Below are 21,042 nucleotides of genomic sequence, written 5' to 3' on the forward strand. Positions count from 1 at the left end.
GAAACTTTCCACAGACAATCATAATATAAAACTTTGACATTTATAAATAAACTTGTACTTTCAACAATAAGTAACACCTTTTCTTTAGAGAAATTAAACGTAAATCACATCACGTGATCAAATTAATGGCGAACCATGACTTTTAAAAAAATATATTTTTATACACATAATTTTTTTACATTCATTATTTTTCTTTATATTTTCTTTTTCTTTTAAAAATTACAAAAAATTATTTTTTTAAAACCATTTTACTTTTATTAAATATTTCAAATAAATATCAATATCTCTCGTACTATCCTTATTCTAACTTTTATTTGATGCAGCAACTATATACACAAATAGTTTGTCTCTGCATTACTTTCATTAAAGCTACCACTAGACATGCCCATAGGACCAACCCCACATGTTTTTATATTATTTATATAAACAAACGTTAACATTCACGCGCTCTGAACACATTGTCTGATGCAATTTGAAATGGTGTTCTCCCTGTGGTTGGGTCCTCTGCTCCTAGCCTCAGCTTTTGTATGGGCACTGGCATCTCCTCCACCATACCAAAGATGCGATTTTTCTGAGGGAAAATGGGTCATTGATGAACCCTCTTCCCACCCTCTCTATGAAGCTTCAAGGGACTGTCCTTTCATTGGCCAAGGATTTGATTGCTTAAGAAATGGCAGACCAGATAAGGAGTACCTCAATTATAGATGGAAGCCCTCTGGTTGTGACCTTCCAAGGTAATGTGATGATTAACTTAACTCTACCTTTGTTTTATATCGAATTGTTTCAGTTTTGCTGGTAGTTTTGAGTCTCATTCATCTAGATGTTTTAGTTTAATTTGTAGTTTTGAGTGCAATGTTTATCATATATTTTAAATGGCAGCATTGTTTTTTTCTGACTTGCAAGCTGTCATCATGAGGTTTTCAAATTTGAATTTTTTTTCTTCCCTCCCCAAATGGTGTTATTGGTGACAGGTTTGATGGTAAGAAGTTCTTGGAGAGAAACACAGGAAAGAAGATAATGTTTGTGGGGGACTCCATAAGTAACAACATGTGGCAGTCACTCACTTGTCTGCTTCACATTGCAGTCCCAAACTCAACTTACATTTCAACGAGTCAGACACAGCAACTTCTCGTGTTTTCGTTTCCGGTAGTTGTTTTTTTCTGTTTACAGAGGAAAGTGTTGAGCCTTTGTAGTTGTTTGATTGGCTTATAATTTGGTTCAACTTTTGGGACATTGTAGGAGTACAAAGCTTCAATCATGTGGTTGAAAAATGGGTTCTTAGTGGATTTGGCTATTGATAAAGAAAAAGGCAGGATTTTGAAGTTGGACACCATTAGCTCTGGGGATCAGTGGAAAGGAGTTGATGTTTTGATTTTCAATTCTTACCATTGGTGGACTCACACAGGACACGCTCAAGCGTAATGAAAAACCTTAGATTTGAGCTACCTTTTTTTATGCTTTATGAGAGGAGGTAGCCATGTGGCTAATGGCTTCAATTTAATGTTTTGTAGGTGGGATTACTTTCAAATAGGGACTGAACTGATCAAGGACATGGATCACATGGAAGCTTTCAAGATTGGACTCACTACTTGGGCTAAATGGGTTGATTCTAACATTGACCCTTCAAAGACTAGAGTTTTGTTTCAGGGAATTGCTGCTTCCCATGTTGAGTAAGTTGATTTCACTTGTATAACTTTGAATTTGCATTCATGGACTTACTCTTTTCTTTCTTTTCTTCCTTCATTTGAACAGCAAAAAGGGGTGCCTAAGGCAAACTAAACCAGAGGAAGGAGCAATGGCAGCATATCCTGGTGTGGATATTGTTAAGAAAGTTATCAGTAACATGGCAAATCCTGTACAATTGCTAGACATCACTGTGCTTACACAACTGAGGAGAGATGGTCATCCCTCTATCTACACAGGGCGTGGAACTTCTTTTGATGACTGTAGTCACTGGTGTCTGGCTGGTGTTCCTGATGCTTGGAATGAAATTTTGTATGCTGTTCTACTTGGAAATTAGTACCTTCATTCATCTTATTCTTGATTATTTATTGCCATGGAAGACTCCTTGGTTGTTTATTGCCCTTGAGGAAGTGTAGATGTTATCAGTATTGTAACTTGGGCTAATCTGAAAGTTGAAATAATCATGTGTTACTAGGTGATTTCTGTGGGATATTAGTAACAAAATAATATGAAAAATTTTAAGTTTGAGATGACATACATTGTCTGGGTGGAAAATCCTCATCAAGTGAAATTGATATTACAGTTTATCTCTTTAAATACACAGGGAAACTAATTATAGTTTATCTCTTTTAATACGAGAATACACTTTCCTCTAGAATACTATTTTTTTTTTCATTTGTCTCGATAAAATGAAAAGTTATAATTTTGAGATACACAAAAGTTCATAAATGACCTAGTCTAACATGGTTGTAATTAAAGGACGATATGATTATAGTCAAAGGATGAACATGGTTATTAAATGTAAGGTAGAAAAATTTTCACCTTTTCAACCAGTTTTTACTAGACATGCATAGATATATTTTTTATTTTCAGTTCTGGCTTTTATGACACAAAATTGGTTTCACTAAGTTTTACAATTTCATTACTACTATTATTATTATTATACAATAATTATTATTATTACTTTAAACCTTATTCTACAATATAAATGTTTAATACTAATAAAACTATCAAAGGATTGAAATTTAATATAAATATTTTGAATTGTTTTTCTTTTTTTTTTTTCAAACATGGGCATTCAATGACCCTTGTTATAATGGAGCTTAATGCTCAATATATATTCCTTTTCCTTAAATCTTGTTGGCCAAAGCTAAAACAATAAAAGAATGCGCAATAGATGTTAGTTTAAAAATTCTAGATTTCATTGGTTGTGTTTGTTTGAGAAAGTGAAAAAATTTTAAAATTATATATGTTTTTAGTCTATGATGTTTTTAGTCTTTGAACTTTGACGCAAAATTAAAATTCGTTCATGAAAATATTGATATATTTTGGTTCTCAAACTTTAAAAATGAATAGATATATTCTTTTTAATTCAATTTCGTTAACTTTTTTTTACCTGTCAAATGTGTTTTCCAGCTAATATTGAAGTGGGAACATGTTAAACGATGTACACAATTGAAATGTTAGCATGAAAAATATTTGACACATTAGAAAAATTTAACATAACTAGGTTAAAAGAGCTATATCCATTCATTTTTTAAGTTTGGAGACTAAAATGTATTAAAATTCAAACATAAACGCATTTCAACTTCACATCAAAGTTTATGAACTAAAATCATATTTATCTCAAATGTTTACTATACACTAAAGGATGATATATTAATTCTAGTACAAATACATGGTGTTATTAATATATAAACATGATAAAAACATAAAGAATATATATATATATATATATAAAATTAACGTCATTATATATGATGACATGATTGTTAGGCTTACGAGCTAGCATCAACATAGTTTTGAAAACATTAATTTGAGAGTAAACCTTTCTCTTAAACATAAATAAGAAAGTTTTGTTGTGTTCATTAACTGCCCAATTTTCATTCATACATGGGTGTGTCGACTTGATTTCAACAATGTGTTAGGAAATATAAAGAATAAGTTCATCAATGTTGTTTAAGTTCATCAATTTTTTTTTACTTACATTTTAATCTTGATTAATTGAATACCCTTACCTTCACATCTCTCATCATGTTGACTCTTTGAAACTATTATTGGTTCACAACTTGGCATACATACTACTCCACAATTGATCTTTAAAGATTTTCATGTATCTCTCAACTAGGTACGTCCATCTTAGATAAATAGTGCCACATAACCAAATTTCTCCCACCAAATGAACTATGTAATGCACCATGATATCAAAAAGCAACAATGGGAAATACATTTCCAATAGACACATTTTTGGGATTACCTCATTTTCAAAATCATCTAACACTTGATGATCAATAACTTTCTTGCATTGACATTGAAGTGATAATAGTTGTTGCATAAACATATAACAATGTGAAACTTTAAACCAACCAACTTCAAATCTTACATAGACACACTGACTCTTAATATTTGAAGAGTAACCCTACGACACTTTCACACTACTTAAACACTTCAAAAGTATGACAAAATTTGAGGAACTTGATGAAAATAAAACAAACTACAATCTTTTCATCACTTATCATACCATTTATTGTTAAAAGTAAGGTTTAATAAATTTTTTTATTTCAATATTTAAAGAATTTATTTAATGTAATCTTCTATTTTTTTTTCTTCATTTCAGTTCCTATTTTATTTAGAAGGAATTAACGTGGTCTTTACTGTTAAATTGATGCTGACATCATTTTTAAAATATGATCATGTATCAGCGACTTTAGACTTATCCAATTCTTCATCCACTCTGTTTCTACTCACCATACCTCAAAGATTGCTTTTGCACAGAATAGAGACATGTGTATGAGTAGAAATTGAGAGAGTCAAAAGTTGGAGAAATTCAAAGGCATATTTACACATAATCACGTTTCAAAATTTGTCACTCTCAATTTATTGAAATGGACCATATTGACTCTTAAAATAAACAGGAACTGAGTTAACGAAAAGAAAAGTTGAGATCACATTAAAGAAACTCCTTAAATATTAGAAACAAAAAAAAAAAAAACTATTAAGCCTAAAAGTAACATATCTAACATGAGCCATTTATTTCATAACTTAGTGGTAACCATGAAGAAATTGACCAAAGCATTTACGAAGGCACACGTCGACAAAATAAAACCACATTCTCCAGCAATGAGGACTGAACCAAAGGAGTGTCACCAACGCTAGGATTACCATGACATAACATGCAGCAAAACTCCAACAGAAGACATTGAAATCAATTTCAGAGTTTTCTTCTTCTACTTCACCAGGCAACAGAGTTGGTCGTAGTGGTGGTTTTGAACGTTCACTTTTACAGGTATCCCACGTAAGATACGGATTTCCTTTGTAGCTACTCCCATCAAAGGTACAAAACTGTCCCTTTTCAAGTGCTCTTCCTGACAAATTGTTGTAGGAAACATTGAAGACAGCCAAATAGTGCAAGTCCTGTAACTGAAGAGGGATTTGTCCACTCAGGTTGTTATTTGAAATATCTAAACTCTCTATGTTTTGTAGCTTCTGGAAGCTCTCTGGGATCAGACCATTTAGATGGTTGTGAGATAAGTTGAGAGAATGAAGGCCATGTAGATCTCCTAATTCGTGTGGAATCTCTCCTGTCAATTGATTACATGACAAATCTAGTTCGGACAGTAACTGATATCTATCACTGCCGAAGGAAAGATATAAATTTTTTGTTCTGAGTTGCATTACCACAAGAGGACGTCCAGTGATAAATGGTTTTTCCCTATCAGTAGGATAAAAGGGACCGGTAACGTTTCCGAATGACATATTACTGAAGCAAGCAGGTATGGACCCACTGAAATTATTTTTCGAAAGGTCTAAGATATTGATATGTTTTAATTGGCATATTTGACTGGAAATTTGGCCTTGCAAGTGATTACCAGCCAATAAAAGAAAATTTAAAGACCAAAGCTTGTATACACTATCAGGTATTGTTCCAAGTAAACTTGTTGTCACTAAAATCAATGGCTACTGCTCTATAGTGGTTGCTCATGAATAATTCAGGTATCGTGCCTGTAAAATTGTTTCCCTGCAGGAGCAAGTAACCTGGCGTTTTGAAGCAGGAGGGCAGTGCACCAGAGAACTTATTGTAAGATATGTCTAACATAAACAACTCATGTTGGCACCATTCATCTGTTATTGCTCCTTCAATGTTGTTCCTTGACGCAGCTAAATAAGTAAGCCTAAGCTTTCTGATGGTACTCAATAGTGATCCATTGAACTGGTTATTCTCAATCGTCAATGTTTCTAATGAGAAGCATCTGTTAAGAATGTACTCAGGTACATTGCCAGAAAAGTTATTGCTCCCTATAAGCAATTCCACTAAGCTTGACATCTCTCCAATTGAAGCCGGAATAGGACCATCAAACTTATTGTTTGAGGCATCCAAAATCTCCAAACGTGGGAAGAAGAATCCAACGTTGTTAGGGAGCTCGCCTTGGAATTTGTTGTTTGCTATGGACAACACTGTCATTTGATCCATGCGATGATTTTTATCAAAGAGTAGTTCAAAAGGTCCAGTGAAAGAATTATCAAATAAGTAGACTTCTTCTAAATTTGTGTTGTTCATGAGCAACCAGCTAGGAAACTTACCAACAAGGTTATTTCTTGATAAATCAAGAAATCTCAAGCTAGTTTGATTTGAAAGGAAAGTTGGAATTTCTGCTGGTAAGTTTAACTCACAACCGCACATTTGGAGTCCTTCCAACTGAAATGATGCAACCCAAGGCGGATTTTCGGTTTCCACTTTCATATTCCCAATCATCAAATTCTTAAGTTTTGAATGGTTGGCAAAAAAGTTGAATGAGAATATATCCTCAAAGTTATTGGATCGAATGCTAAGAGATTCGGCAGATGTTAGTTGAGCAAGGAAGGGTGTCACATTCCCACTTAAGTAGTTGAAGGAGACATCAAGATAGCGAAATGATGTCAAGTTTTCAAGGCATGCATCCAAAGTTCCTCTCAGATTATTGAATGACAGATCTAGTTCCCGAAGTTGCTTCATTTTACATAAACCTATATTCAGACAGTGACAGGTTATGTTATTTAAGAAAAAAAAAATCTATTGTTTACTATGTCTTTAAATTTATTTTTACAACTACCTTAAATTCATGAGAGTGATTTTTAATTGATTGATAATTCAACAAGTATAGTTATTAAACTCTTATGATAATAATACACTTAAAGTATATGCTACTAATGTATACGTATATTAGATTTGGAACAAGGACAAAAAGAATCACATAAATGATACATACTCACCTTGATTTGGTAAAATTCCATTGATACCTGCGTTACTTAGGTGAAGAACTTCCAGTTTGCTTAGATCAGACAAAACTTCAGCAAAGAATAAAAGAGGTTATTTACCAATATTATTAGCTTATACATACTCTTAATTGATACTTCAAATGCAGAAATCAAAGTTAAAGAATGAAATATCGTAGGGCAAACATACCTTTTTCATCAAGATCCACTTTGATTGGATTAAAACCTAGGTCCAAAAATCTGAGAGCGGGGAAAGCAACTAACGACTTCAATATTCCCTTGTCCAAATAATTGTCAGCTAAGTTAAGTGTCTTCAACTTCTTGAATACATAGAACTCAACGCTATGGGCATCTGAAATATTGTGTTAGTTTATTATAGGTATTGATTAAATTACATCACTGTTGCAGCTAGAAAAACAAATGCAGAATTTTGTATCCTTTAGACAATTTTTTGAAATTTCTTATAAAATTAATTTAATAATTTTTCTATAATCCATGTGAATTAGCAATATAAATAGGTTTGCAAATAGATGGTTATTTTTAATCAGCTTCCGTCCACGTCGCGTAACCTGTGATTAATTGATAAGGTTTGTTAAAAAAGACGGTAAGCAAATAAAATTACACAAACGTTACGTTGTAGTTTGTAAATACATGACTTAGCCAATAAGACCGGATTGAGTTTTATTTATTATTTTGTCAAATTTGACCTAATTCAAATTAACTTTTGTACGAGTTAGGTTATGAGTTTAGTATAGATGATATGAAACTTTAACTCAAGATTCACTCTTGTACTTCCAACTAACAATCTAAAAATCTCATGATGACATTGTGTCTTGCAAGATTTTATCTTTGTGATCGATATTTACCTTTTATTAATTTTAACCTTAATATAAAAATCTCATTGATAATCGTGGGTCTATTGAGGAGGAGATTCACCTGGGAACCACAAACACTAATGACATATGACCTCAATCATATAAGGGATTGATACCACTCTTTCCCAAAACCTTAAGATAATGGGTTAATGAGCCTTTCCCCTTTATATAGTGCTTCTATTTTTTCATTTCTATCCAATGTGGGACTTGGACTCACACTTGAATTTCCAACAATCTCCCCCTCAAGGATGAGTCTCTTCCACATAGTGCATTTCTCCCTCCAGCGAAAGCATTCCCAACCAACCACAATCACGAGTAGCCCTTCATACCGTTGTTCATCTTAACGGGACTCGCTTATTGGAACCCTTCGCCGGAAAGACTTTCGATATAGGGACTATTGTACTCGTTTGAGCCGGTCACCAAGACTAATCATCGGCTCTGATACCAATGTTGGGTTTATCAAGGAGGAAGTTCACCGATGAGATATAAATAATCAATGACATTTGAGCTCAACCATATAAGTAATTGACACCACTCTTTATCCAAAACCTTAAGGCAATGGGTTGATGGGTCTTTCACTTTTATATAATACTCTACTTTCTCATTTCTCTATAAATTACCTTCTATATTCACCTCTACTAATTTTAACCTTAATATCAGGCAAACAAACATAAACATTTTGACATTCTTGTCTTTGTCGTTCTTTTATGCCACGTCTCAACCTAACATTAAATAAACAAACCTAATTGCATACACATTATAACAGGTACGTCTTCTTCATTTTTGCATCAATCCTGACATTCTCACCTTTGTCGTTCTTCTCCACTATTTGCCTCCATCTTTCACCGTCACTCTTTGACTTCATCATTTGTCTCTCTGGCCTCCATTGTTCGCCACTATTACCCTTCTCCTAAACAATCTCACCTTAAACCTTTGTTTTAGGTGAAATGTTTTGCATTTAATTAATTTTCATTCTTTTAAATGGAAACATTATAATCCTTCTCCATTACCTTCTATCTCCTTATCACTAACTATAAACAGGGAAACGAACACATCCTCATGGAAAACAGCACATCAACAACATCTATCGCATGATTTGCCCTTATTGGACGAATATGGTGGATAGGTGGTGACAATTTTGATTCATAATTGTTGTTTTTGTTTATGATTATTGACTATTCTTATATGAAACAATGTGTTACCTTTTGTTTTCATATTGTTTAAGGCATATTGGAAAAGAAACATATTTCATATGTTTTGTTATTTTCATATGGTTTAAGGCATATTGGAAAAGAAACATATTTCATATGTTTTGTTATTTTCATATGGTTTAAGGCATTTTTTTTGTCATTAGTTCGATCTCAATCTATTTAGTGAAGAATTCCACCATAAAAATAAGGCTTAAATGCTTACTTCGTCCCCATGTTAAGAAGTGAATTTTTGTTTAGTACCCGGTTTTAAAAATGAAGACATTGGGTCCCTATGTTATGAAAAATATATGAATAAGGTCCACAAAGAAAGAACAAGTTCAACAAATCATCAAAGAAAAAGTTGAACAAGAGATAGAAAAAGCTGGACAACAGAAGAGAGAAGAGAAAAAGTACGGCCACATCAGCATGGACTTAACGTCGTTGCTGTCAACTTAACGGACATGACCTTATTCATACACTTTTCATAACATAGGGACCCAATGTCTTCATTTTTAAAACCGGGTACTAAACAGAAATTCACCTCTTAACATGAGGACGAAGTAAACATTTAAGCCTAAAAATAAAGACCTTTAATTAACTTAGTATAATAGGAGAAAAATAAAGGATATTAATTATGCCCACCATGATAAAGATAAATACTCCAGCGATCTATTCTAAATGAAATACAACAAATTATTTTTTAAGGTAGATTCTTTTGTACGAATATCCCTTGTGAAATATCATTAAGGGTGAGAATCTTAAGGATATAAGCTACAAAATCTGGCTGGTCTTCATAAGGAGCTCAAAGAAGTAAAAAAGGTAAATGTAAAATTTGAAAACTTTAACCATGATGCAAAGTGACATGTGATGGCAAATGAAAGAAATACTCTTTAGAAGGAGATGGTTGAACAACCATAAAGATTGTTTAGAAGAGGTTGAAGGTTGAGCAATTCTAACTCGGGCAAAAAGTTAAGCTCATTCACTTTGGAATCAAGGACACGTCAAGTAAACCTTAATTGATGGTCGAGCTTAGTTGGTTGGGTCAAAGGTTGACTCAAGTTGGTTCGAAAAGAATGTAGATAGAAGATCGATCCAAATTAGTTTGGACAGAGCCATAGTGAGCCCAGGTTGATCGAGTCAAAGTTTGATCCTAGTTGATTTGGATCGAAAGGTCGACCCGAGTCGACTTGGATCAAAATTCGAGTCTAGTTGGCTTAGGATGAAGATCGACCCTAGTCGACCAAAACTAAAGGTCAACCCAAACTAAAGGACAAATCGAGTCGGCTCAGGAAGAAAGTTGAGTCATCTTAACTCAATGGTTGAGTTGATTTGGTATGGCAAAAGGTCGAGCTGACTCGACCTAAGAAAAAGGTTGAGCTAAATCTACCCAAGTCGAAGGTTGAGTCAGTCGACTAGGACCAAAGGTCAAAGAGATTCAACCTAAGTTGGAGGTCTTGTTTATGCAGACTCGGGTAAAGGTCGAGACAAACTAGTCCAAGCAAAGGTCCAAGTGAGTTTGCCTGTGCCAAAGTTCATGATGACCAAAGGTTAAGACAAATAAACTAGGTTGAAGGTTGAGATGATTAAGGTGGGTTAAAGGTCGAGACGACTAGACTCGAGTCGAAGGTTGATATGAGTTAATCTGACTGAAGGTCCATATTAGTTGCTCAAGCCGAAGGTCGAGATGAGTCCATCTAGACTCAGAGCGACTCGTCTCAATCATGACTGAATGTCATGACAATCAGCACAAGTCAAAGGTCAGGACGAGTTAGGTTAAATTGAAGATCAAGATGAGCCATTTTGAGTTGAAAGTCTAGCTATAGGCAAGTTATCCAAAAATATTTAAAATAAAAATTTTCTTTAAAAGGAAAACTAAATTGTTTTATCTAAATAAGAAAATTTAAATTTGAAACATTTTAATTATTCTATTGAATCTAACTATTTAAAAAATGAAAATTGTTAGTAATTTAAATACATAAATTTTAATTTCTTGAAATTATTAAACATAAGCTAAAACTTAGCAAACCTTGATAAAAAAAAGTCTGAACTACAAAGAACACCTTTAGCAGCATAAAGTACATACCTTGGTTTGGAATGTGGCTTACAAGACGATTCCCACTCAAATCCAACATTTCCAAGTTTGGTAAAAGTGTCAATTCTTGAAGAAGAAAACAAAAACAAATCAGAATGTGAAAAAGGTCTCCAATTTAGAGATGAAATAATTATTAATTGTCTGCATTCAGATATTCTTACCTTTCATCGGAAAGGGGCCACCTAAAAAGTTAGCAGCCATTGCTAAATTCTTGATGGATGGGAGAGCACTCACCAGTTCCATTATACTCTCATTGAGATAATTGAAACTCAGATCTACTGTTCGCAACTTTTTCAATCTTGACATGCTTTGATAATCTGCAAGGTTTCCGAAATTTACTTCAATGATTGATGAAAAAATAAATAAAAATATAATAATAAATTCTAAGAACATATATATGAATATAAGGACATTATTCTTAACAAAATTGTGTTGCGTATAGATTTAGAAAATAGTTTGATCCCTTCATATTTCTAATTAAGAGCATTAACTGTTTTATTAACACTTTTTTTCAGTTTTTCTTTATCAGTAAATATTAGTTATTAGCACTTTTTTTAAGATAAAAGAAGAAACATCATTCATATCACACTAGTGCAGTCAGGAGAAACGATAGCGGTTCTTGAATCAAGGCATATACAGGCGAGGTAAAAAGGGGTGGGCTTTTGGCCTCGGTTCAGAACCGAGGCATAAAGGGATGGGCTTTTGGTCTCGGTTCACAGTAACCGAAATAGTAGGGTTTTTTTTTTTACTTTTTTAAGGACTTTTGGTTCCTTCTGAACCGAGTTAGTAAGGTGATTACTATTTTTTTTTTGCTATTGTCTGTTCGGGTTCTCTCGGGTCAGAGCAGGTAACTTTGGCATTTTCACTCTCGAGTCCTGCCAATCTTCACAGCCAGAGAACCAATCCTGAGAACCAAGCCACAGACCACCACAGAACCACCGATATTCTCCATTTTCACAGCCAGAGAACCAAGCCACAGAACCCACCAAGCCACAGAACCAGCACGCCGCCGCCGCGACTGTCGCACAATATCGTGACTCAGATTAGAAATGAGGGAACCAGAAAGGCAACCATTGCCGGACCACCACAGAACCACTGAAGAACCAGGACGCCGTCACGACTCCACCAATCTTCAACACTCCATTCATCGAACCACCTTTACCGGCCACACAGAACCACCGCGAGAGCTCTCTCTCTCCTTCGCACAACCTGCAATCAGAAAGGAAACCAACATATCGCACCACCACCACCGTAGCCACCGCCAGCGTCCACGCAGATCGCAAATCCCCAAACCTTACTTCGCGCAACCCTGTTCAACCTCCATTCATCCTCACCAAAAATTTTCAACCTGCAAAATCAAGCTAAACCTGTTAGGGATGGTCTGAACCCTAGAATCGCAGTGAAAAAGGGGAAGCTTGACTGTTTTGGTGGCGACGTTGAGGACGGAGCCTTCGTCGTGGAAGATTGAAAGCAGTAAGACTGAAGCAGCGGTGGAGGCAGCAGCAGCGAAGGCAGTAATGGCAGAGGTAGCACCGGCGGGGCACCAATGGCGCGACAACGAAGGCAGGAGGCATGGCCAAGAACAACGAAGAGCGGTGGAATGCACGACCACTAGCAAGACGGAGGTAAGGGTGGCACAGACGAACCCGCAAGACGGAGGCAGGGGTGGCGAGACCACTAGCAGCACAGGGGTGGCGCAAACGAACCCGCAAAGGAAGACGAACTTACGCAGAGGAAGCAGAAGGTATACGCAGAGGAAGAAGAAGTTGTGCGACGCAAGGGTTTTGAAAAAATGAAGTGGAGCAAGCGTAGCAGGTAAGTGGCAGGTGTAGCAGTGGTTTAGGCATCGGTTCCCAAGCAGACCGAGACAATAGAGAGTGATTTAGGCACCGATTGCAGTCAACCCGAAGCAATAGGAGCACTGTGTAGGGGTATAGACCTCGGGTCTCATGTTGACTGAGGCAATATCTTAGTTCCGCCACGGGTTAAGTTGTGACCGAGGTATATATGGTTGTACACTTCGGTTTTCGCATAAACGAAGCGTATATGGCGCAACAGAATCTATGTTTTTTACTAGTGTCATTAGCAAATTTTAGCAAGCAGTAGTGTAATTTCTCTTTTTGGTAGAATTCTTATTATGCGTTCATCACTTTGTTAGCCAATGGTCTCGAACAATTAAATGATACTAAAAAAGCAACGATACACACATGTACCTTGAGATGCAAGAAAGGTGCCATTGCCAATAAAATTCATGCTCAAATCCAACACTTCCAAGTTTGGTAAACGTGATAATTCTTGGAACAAAGAAAAAAAAAGTAAATTAGAACATTTATAATCTCCAAGTGTGAAACATATAATAGTACTTACGTAGTTGCATTCATACCTTTCATAAAAGGTCCACGAATAGAATTACCAGAAAGATTTAAATTCTTGATAGATGGAAGAGTACCCACAAGTTCCATTATGCTCTCATTGAGATAATTATAACTCAGATCTAATGTCTCTAACTTCTTTAACGTTGACTTGCCATCATCTGAAAGATATATGTATCACTTCATTATTTACAACCATTCACTGTATATGTTTTAAATAGGCTTAACTAATTCAATGTCTAAAGATTAGAAGAATCTATGCTTCAAAAACCATAAGGAGTAAAAATCAAGGTTATGTGTAAAGCTATATGAGGCGTTAAACGACGGAAGAACGCGGAAGAGATGAGCTGAAATGACATAGAAGCGTCTGATCAGTAGAAGAAGTCTACATATAGTATGCCTAAAAATATACAATCACAAAGTAATGAGCATAAGAAATGTCCAAGTAAATCTGGTAAAGCATTGAGCACAAGAATCAATCAAGTAACACATGCCTTGCAACGGGTATTGTTTTTTAAAGAAAATATTTGCAAAATAAAAGAATGTATCTTTAGCCTAAAAGACAACACTTCACTCCTAAGAAGAGACATAATACAAAACGTTAGTGTTGAACAACAAATCAATACTACAAGAAGAAATGAAGTTTGCTAAGACAAAAATCAAGATCATCTAGCATCTTCACATGGTTTAAGGACTAACGAACAAGTCATGAGCGAAATAGATGATTAACAAAGCATTACCTTTGTGTAACCCATATCAAAAGGCTTCTTATGAAAGAAAAGTCTTAGTAAACGCACCAATATATGAGTAGACGCTTTACCAAACAATTTCCTCACAAAATGCTAAAAGGTACAAATACATCTCACTATGATGTATAAAATGATGATTTTGGTAAAAAAGCTAAAAGGTACAAACATTGTTTCAAAAACTTATGTTGGAAGATATCTTATTAAACGCGTTCTTGAACCAAACGAATAATCACTAAATAAGGCGCTGCTAGGAAAAGCCCTGCATAGGCTAAGTGATACCTTGTGTTAAACGATGTTTTCATCCAAGATGAAACTCTCATGAGTTGCTTGGTATCTCTACTAGAATGCTTAAAAGATCAAATGTTGATCTAGCAACGAAAATTTGAAAAGCTTATAGTTGTTCTGAACGTGCATTAAATAACATTAAATGCACAACGTCTCAAAACAACAAAAGTGAAAGCAAAAAGGACATATATGCTTGAATGCATATCTACTCTACTCTATGCAGATTGCCTAAGTCAAGCATCCACTTCTCTATTATATACAAGTCAGAAATGGACGTTAGAGACAAAAAAGACATTCACGGAATGATCTCTCCATCAAAAGTCGTGCTAAAGATTTCGTACAACCTACTTTTGATGAAGTACTTAAAAAGGATGTCTACTTTGACAAGTAGACTTCAACCTATGACAATTACCTATGACAAAGGCTATGAAGAGTTGAAAATCAAAGACAAGCATCATCTAATGGCTAAATTCTCATAAAGCTTATAAAAAGAAGACCTTTGGATGAGAAGAGTGAGAGGATGGGCACATAAGAGACATAAAGAAAAATCATCCTCATGGAAGACCAAGAATTCTAGAAAATACTCTCAGATCTGTATAGAGTCAAAAACTTACATTTGTAAGAAGAGAAAAAAAATTCAAAAAGTCTATTAGATTAAATTGTATTGTAAACATATCCTTTCTGTGAGAGTAATCGTCTAAGGACTTGTAAGCGGTCTGATTGATTGCAAATTATGAAGAGAATACAAACACTTAACGCTTAACTCAGTGGGGTTAAATGGTACTATATGGGTTTGTCTAGTTGAAACCAGGAGTGGGTGAAACTCAACTAAACAACGTATCAAGAAGATACTGAGATTGTCCAGGGATACCAGAAGTGGTGAAGAATATTGCATAATCAAGAGTGGGTGAACCTCAGTTATAGCACAGTAACAAGGTTATTAGGTTGACTAGGAAAACCAGAAGTAGGTAAAACTCAACTAGACAACATATCGGGAAGATACCGAGATTGTTTGGGATACCAGGAGTGGTGAAGAATAATGCACAACTAGGAGTAGGTGAAACTCGATTATAGTCAGAGTAACGGAGGTTACTAGGTTGACTAGGAAAACCGGGAGTAGGTAAAACTCAACTAGACACCGTATCGGCAAGATATCGGGATTGTCTAAGGATACTAGGAGTGATGAAGAATATTGCACAACTAGGAGTGGGTGATACTCAGTTCTAGTCACAATAACGGGGGTTACTGAGTTTGACTAGTGTAGCCAGGAGTAGTGCGAATACTCAAATGTACTTCATTGAAAATCTAATGGAACCCTATAAGATTCTTAAAGGAGAACTGGACGTAGATAAGTTGAGTGAACAGGTACAAAATGTTTGTGCTTAGTGTCTTAGCTTTACAAACATCCTATCTACAAACGCAAAAGATGTTTTGCATAGCTAATCTTTGACAAACAATCTTATCATGAGACACATTATTCCTTAAGAGCTAGTTCTCTTAGACGCTATAGAAAATTAGCTAAACTTGGAGCTATAAACGCTTCAATCAAAGCAATTTTTTACAAATCAAGGGTTTAACTGCCCATGTGGATCATTTAATCACTACAAAGGATTCTTAAACATTAGCATCAAAAAAGATTTCCAGAAACATTATTCAATCCCCCTTCTAGTGTTTCTCACAATTTCAATTCATAATAAAACATCGTTTAGTAGCGCGTTTACTAAACCTCTTTCTTTGTTCTTTCAGATGTTGTAACACTTGTTTCATATAATGTCTTTCATTCAACGATATTGTTTTTACAGGGTTTATACGTTGTCAAATGCTCATTTCGTTTATCGTTTTTTAAACTTCAAAACATGAAAGTGATAGACGGTCATGTCTTATAAACAATATTGTCTTAACAATTTGAATGGTTTAAGGTATACCTAAATGGCATGGCAAAAAGTGGGTCGTATATGAGGTGGAGAAGAGAGGAAATAATAAGGCATAAAGTATAAAGCAACTTGTACCACCTTGGTACATGCACCTAGGCCGCCTACCATATGCTTAGACATAATCAACTTGGAACCACCATTTTTCACACCAAAGTTGTCTTCTTTTTAACCTAATGTTAATCTAGTTTCTAGAAACTAACTTTTGTTATTTGTAGAGACACCCTTAGGTCATATTTTCCTTGCTTAGAGACTCTTTATGCTCACATATTTAAGGGGTTATACTTGACTTGTAAAAGGGTGATCAATTTGAAGAAATATAAACACTTTATTCAACCTTTGGTGTGAGATTTTTGCTTTGGAGTGAAACTATCCTTGCCTTATCTTGAGCAAGCTCAAGTGGTGACACTTCACCATTCAACTTAAGGGTTGGATTGCCTTAGGACCCCCTTCAAGGGACACTCTATCACCTTTTTCTCCTCTTTCTATTTTTTTCCATTTACTTGTCATTTCAACTTATTTTGTGTTTTAAAGAATATCATCGTTTGTTATTGTGTCTGAGTGAACTCTCCTCTCCTCTAAAACTTTTTAAAGTGAACCTTTACATTTAGATAGTTTGCTATCTTAATGTCTAGTAAAAATCTTCATTCAGCTTTCTTAATGAACATTACACGGTATTTGCAAAAATATAACAAGAATTTACATCAACTTCACCTCAAGATTTTCTTCAAAATAGTGTGAATGAAGATGAGAATGAAAAACAATTTTGTTCAACAAAAAGGGTTGGATTTGTAGAAAGACATCTTCTATTTTATTCACTTTATTGTACATAGAAGTTAAGCTACACAGTCTAAGAATTTTGAAAATATGTATTGACTAATTCTTTAAAGTAAGAGAAAAAAAAAACACGCTTAATTTCTATACCAAGAAAATTGTCTTATAGTATGATGCGATTACATTTTTTTTTTAATTCACATAAGAATTTGATTTTTTTACACCTTAAAACGATAAACAATTATGTTTTGATGCATGACTAAAATTACATCATTTGAAAACGAATAATCTATTTATAAGGACAAAATTCAACCGTTTCACTTTTAGGCTTTGTTTACTTGAATGGATTTGGGGGAGAGTAATTGAGTGGATTTGAAGATAAACTTTTTTGTTGTTTATTTGAGTGAATTTGGAGGTAAGTGAGTGTGAATTTGGAAGTAAATTTTTTTAATTTGTCACATCAATCAAATCTTACACTAATTCTCACAAATGTTGCTTCCAAATTCACTCTCACTTAATTAAAAAATAAAAAAAAAATTATCTTCAAATTCTCTTAAATTCACTCAATCACTCTCCCCCAAATCAATTCAAGTGAACAAAATGATAAAAAACTGTTCTAATATATCGATTTATATAGTACTTTTTTTTTATTGATAATGAAAGGGATATACAAGTGGGTTTTATTTTTGCTAAAACTTGCGAATTATTATTTATTTATTGGTAGATCCAGGTCTCTCTAAATAAATGCCTATACATCAAAATATTTTAATTAGTTCCATAAAATTAAAATGGAGTGCTTGTTTGAGCTTTAGTTAAAGAATTATTTCACTTAAAAATAGTAGTGATAATAATGTGAGTGTTTCGGGGAAAATAAATCTTAAAAAAAATTAAGCAGTTTTTATATATTTTAAAAATAATATTTTCCAAAAAAAATCTTAATAATTGTATTTAGGTTATTCCTCTTGTGTTTTTAAGAAGTGAAAGCCCCAAATAAATTACACAACTTTATATTGTATAGTCATACCACACTATTGAAAAATAACTTATTTCAAATTTTACATAGGTTATACTGAGGAGGAAATGCACACAAGACTAATTTGGTGAAGATTTACACGGATTAATTAATAGGTCACTTGAACAACAACTACTGAAGTACTCATCAAAACAACATAACACAAGTTAAAATGAATTCAAGAAATTAAGCAAGTTAAATCAATAATGTGATGATGTTATTACCAATGTGAAATGCATATATGAAAGTCGAAAAAATTCGTGTCCACAGACCTACAGATATTTGTGGATAAAATCCGCGACAAATAGTTGGTATCTGTCGATATCTACTATCCGTGGGTTGCGGGTAGCAGATATTTTAATACCCATTTATAAACAGGTCGAGTGCGGATATTATATTATTCATACCCGCATATCTCTGTTATCCTAAAAAAATAAAAAAATTTAATTTATATTTTATTAAGTTAAATTTAATTAAAATTAAAATTAATTTATATTTTATAAGGTTAAATTTAATTAAAATTAAATTTTAATTTATATTTAATTTAACTTATATTATATTTTATATATTTTTTGTAATTTTATTTGAATTTTATTTTAATAATTTATAAAAATATATTTTTTTAAATGTTTGCAAGTATATGCAGGTATTCATAGATTTTAAAATATTCGCGAATATTTTTTAAGTAGATAAACAGGTTGAGGGGTGTTCCTCCCTCCACCACCACCACTTCTCCCTCCACCTCCCCAACCTTCTGAAAAAAATTTTAATTACAACTTTTTTACTAAACTCAAACCCTGTCTTTCTACCCATTTTTACTTTCCACTCAGCCCCACCTCCCAACTCTCATTTTCTCTCTTTTCAGATTCCCAACCCCCCAACTCCACCACATCCGTTTGTTTTAATTACAAAAATATTAATATAATAAAATTATATATTTTATATAATTAAACTAATAAATAATTTTTAATATAATTATAAAATTGTTAAAGAATACAAAAAGCATATATAAAAATATATATTATACAAAAAACGAAAAAAACAAAAAAAATATAAATATAAACTAATAACAATAAATATCTTCAAAAATACATTATTAAAATACATCAAAAATATATTCAAAAGTAATACATCAAAACATATAAATTACATCCGTTGAGGGATGCTCACATCCGTTTAAAGATTATACATTTATTTTTTTAGGGTTTATTACGCACATTCACGACGAATCCTTCAAGCACCACCACACACCGATTTTGGCACGGCTGATCAATTGCTTCCACCATCACTTGCAATCTCTCACTAAGCACACCATCTAATGAAAGTCCATCACACTCTGAGACCACAATTCTATCACAATTAAAGAATGAGAGAAAGAAGTGGAACGTGAAAAAGAGGAAGAAGAACGTAATGAAACAATGAGGGGACGAACGATAAAGAGGAAGAAGAGTTGTCGCTGCATACATGTAGATGATTGGAGTGGGTAGAGGTTAAAAAATATTGACCCTAAAATTTTACTAAGGATAAAATAGGAATGGAAAAATAAGAAGAGGGGTAAAACATAAATGGGGTGGTGGAGGGAGTAAGGGGTGGTGGTGGAGGGAGCGATACCCCAGGTTGAATAGTAGGTGAATTTTTTTTTTTCGGATCAGGTTGCGAGTAGACATTGTTCGTGCTTCACCGACTTGTTGCCATCCCCAAATGCATATTATTGGCACATTGAAAGGATAAGAGAAAGAAACAATGAGTATGAGCGCATTCTCTATCATATATGTACGAAACATGTTTTACTATATGGGTTGAAAAACTCCGAATGCTTCCTATATTCTTTTGTTTGCTGATGAACTAACTCTACCTAAAATATCTAGTTAAGGAACCCAAACAACAATTAATTAAAATAAAGAAATAAAGAGTATAGAAGTAAATGAAGATGCAATATATTAGCTTTTTGTACCTTGATTCAGAACGAATCCCGGAAAACAAAAATTGGACAATCCAAGGCTTCTCAGTTCCCTCAAGGGAAGGAACAATGACCAGTTTAAGCTACGCATGGGCTGCAAACAAAATGGTCTCAATACACTACCTATATGGTCCCATTTCACCATATGGAAATCCATATAGTTCCATTCCAGTTTCCTTTGTATGAAGATTGCCAAGTGCGAGATGAATGATGTGGCCAGAAGATGAACTGCACGTGACTCTTTCCCAGGAGCAACAATTGCTCTTTGGGTCATTCAACCACGAAGGTAGCACATATGACTCATTGCCATAACTAGCTTTGAAATCTAACAGTGCATTCCTCTCTTCTTCCAAACAACCATTTGTGCCTAACACATGACCCAAAACTACCATTACTCCCATCAACACCAACCACGCTTTCTTCCCACACAACTCCATATGGAAGAATGACTTCAAAATTACTACTTTACAATTTGTAATGTGCATATATAGCAATCACCCTCTTAACATTTTGGCAAAATTGGAACGCGACATACGATTGCTACTCAACCATTGAATAAAAATAGCGAGATAAACCCTAGAAAGATTCATGAGTGGATGGAAATCTTCTGCATGTCTCAAAAACCTGTCCGAGTGCGTGATTACAAATAAAACCGTGTCTCCACACACTACTTAGAAAGATAAGTATTTGTTTGCTCTTGACGATACTGTAACGTCAATACGGGTACCTTATGTCATGACGAAAATATATTAAATTAGATTCCAGATTGTCCGACTTGTGTTAACATATCCATGTCATGATTATATTTAAACAATTTTGCTGCGCTTGTGAGGTTGACCAGGTCTCTAGAGGGTCCTCCTCTAAAG

General features: G+C 34.2%; 1 protein-coding gene and 1 pseudogene across 2 annotated transcripts; one reads left to right on the forward strand and one right to left on the reverse strand.

The window, feature by feature from the left end:
• Nucleotides 1-235: 235 nt before the first annotated feature.
• Nucleotides 236-2,128, forward strand: LOC148201398 (protein trichome birefringence-like 42). The gene is made up of 5 exons (XM_088108196.1): nucleotides 236-734; nucleotides 972-1,146; nucleotides 1,240-1,418; nucleotides 1,512-1,670; nucleotides 1,753-2,128. Exons 1-5 carry the CDS (start codon nucleotides 466-468, stop codon nucleotides 2,018-2,020), a joined length of 1,050 nt encoding a protein of 349 aa, XP_087964322.1. The 5' UTR covers nucleotides 236-465; the 3' UTR covers nucleotides 2,021-2,128.
• A 2,409-nt stretch (nucleotides 2,129-4,537) lies between these two features.
• Nucleotides 4,538-20,592, reverse strand: LOC124845802 (receptor-like protein 14; annotated as a pseudogene). Its single transcript, XR_015784611.1, has 8 exons — nucleotides 20,171-20,592; nucleotides 13,477-13,626; nucleotides 13,307-13,387; nucleotides 11,255-11,410; nucleotides 11,085-11,159; nucleotides 7,127-7,288; nucleotides 6,934-7,008; nucleotides 4,538-6,687 (listed from the first exon to the last, which is right to left on the reverse strand). The product of XR_015784611.1 is annotated as a receptor-like protein 14 (transcript).
• Between the last annotated feature and the right edge of the window lie 450 nt (nucleotides 20,593-21,042).

The sequence above is a fragment of the Vigna umbellata genome, chromosome 3 (genome assembly GCF_029865625.1).
Source record: "Vigna umbellata cultivar VRB3 chromosome 3, Vumbellata_1.0, whole genome shotgun sequence".
In the NCBI taxonomy this organism is placed as follows: domain Eukaryota; kingdom Viridiplantae; phylum Streptophyta; class Magnoliopsida; order Fabales; family Fabaceae; genus Vigna; species Vigna umbellata.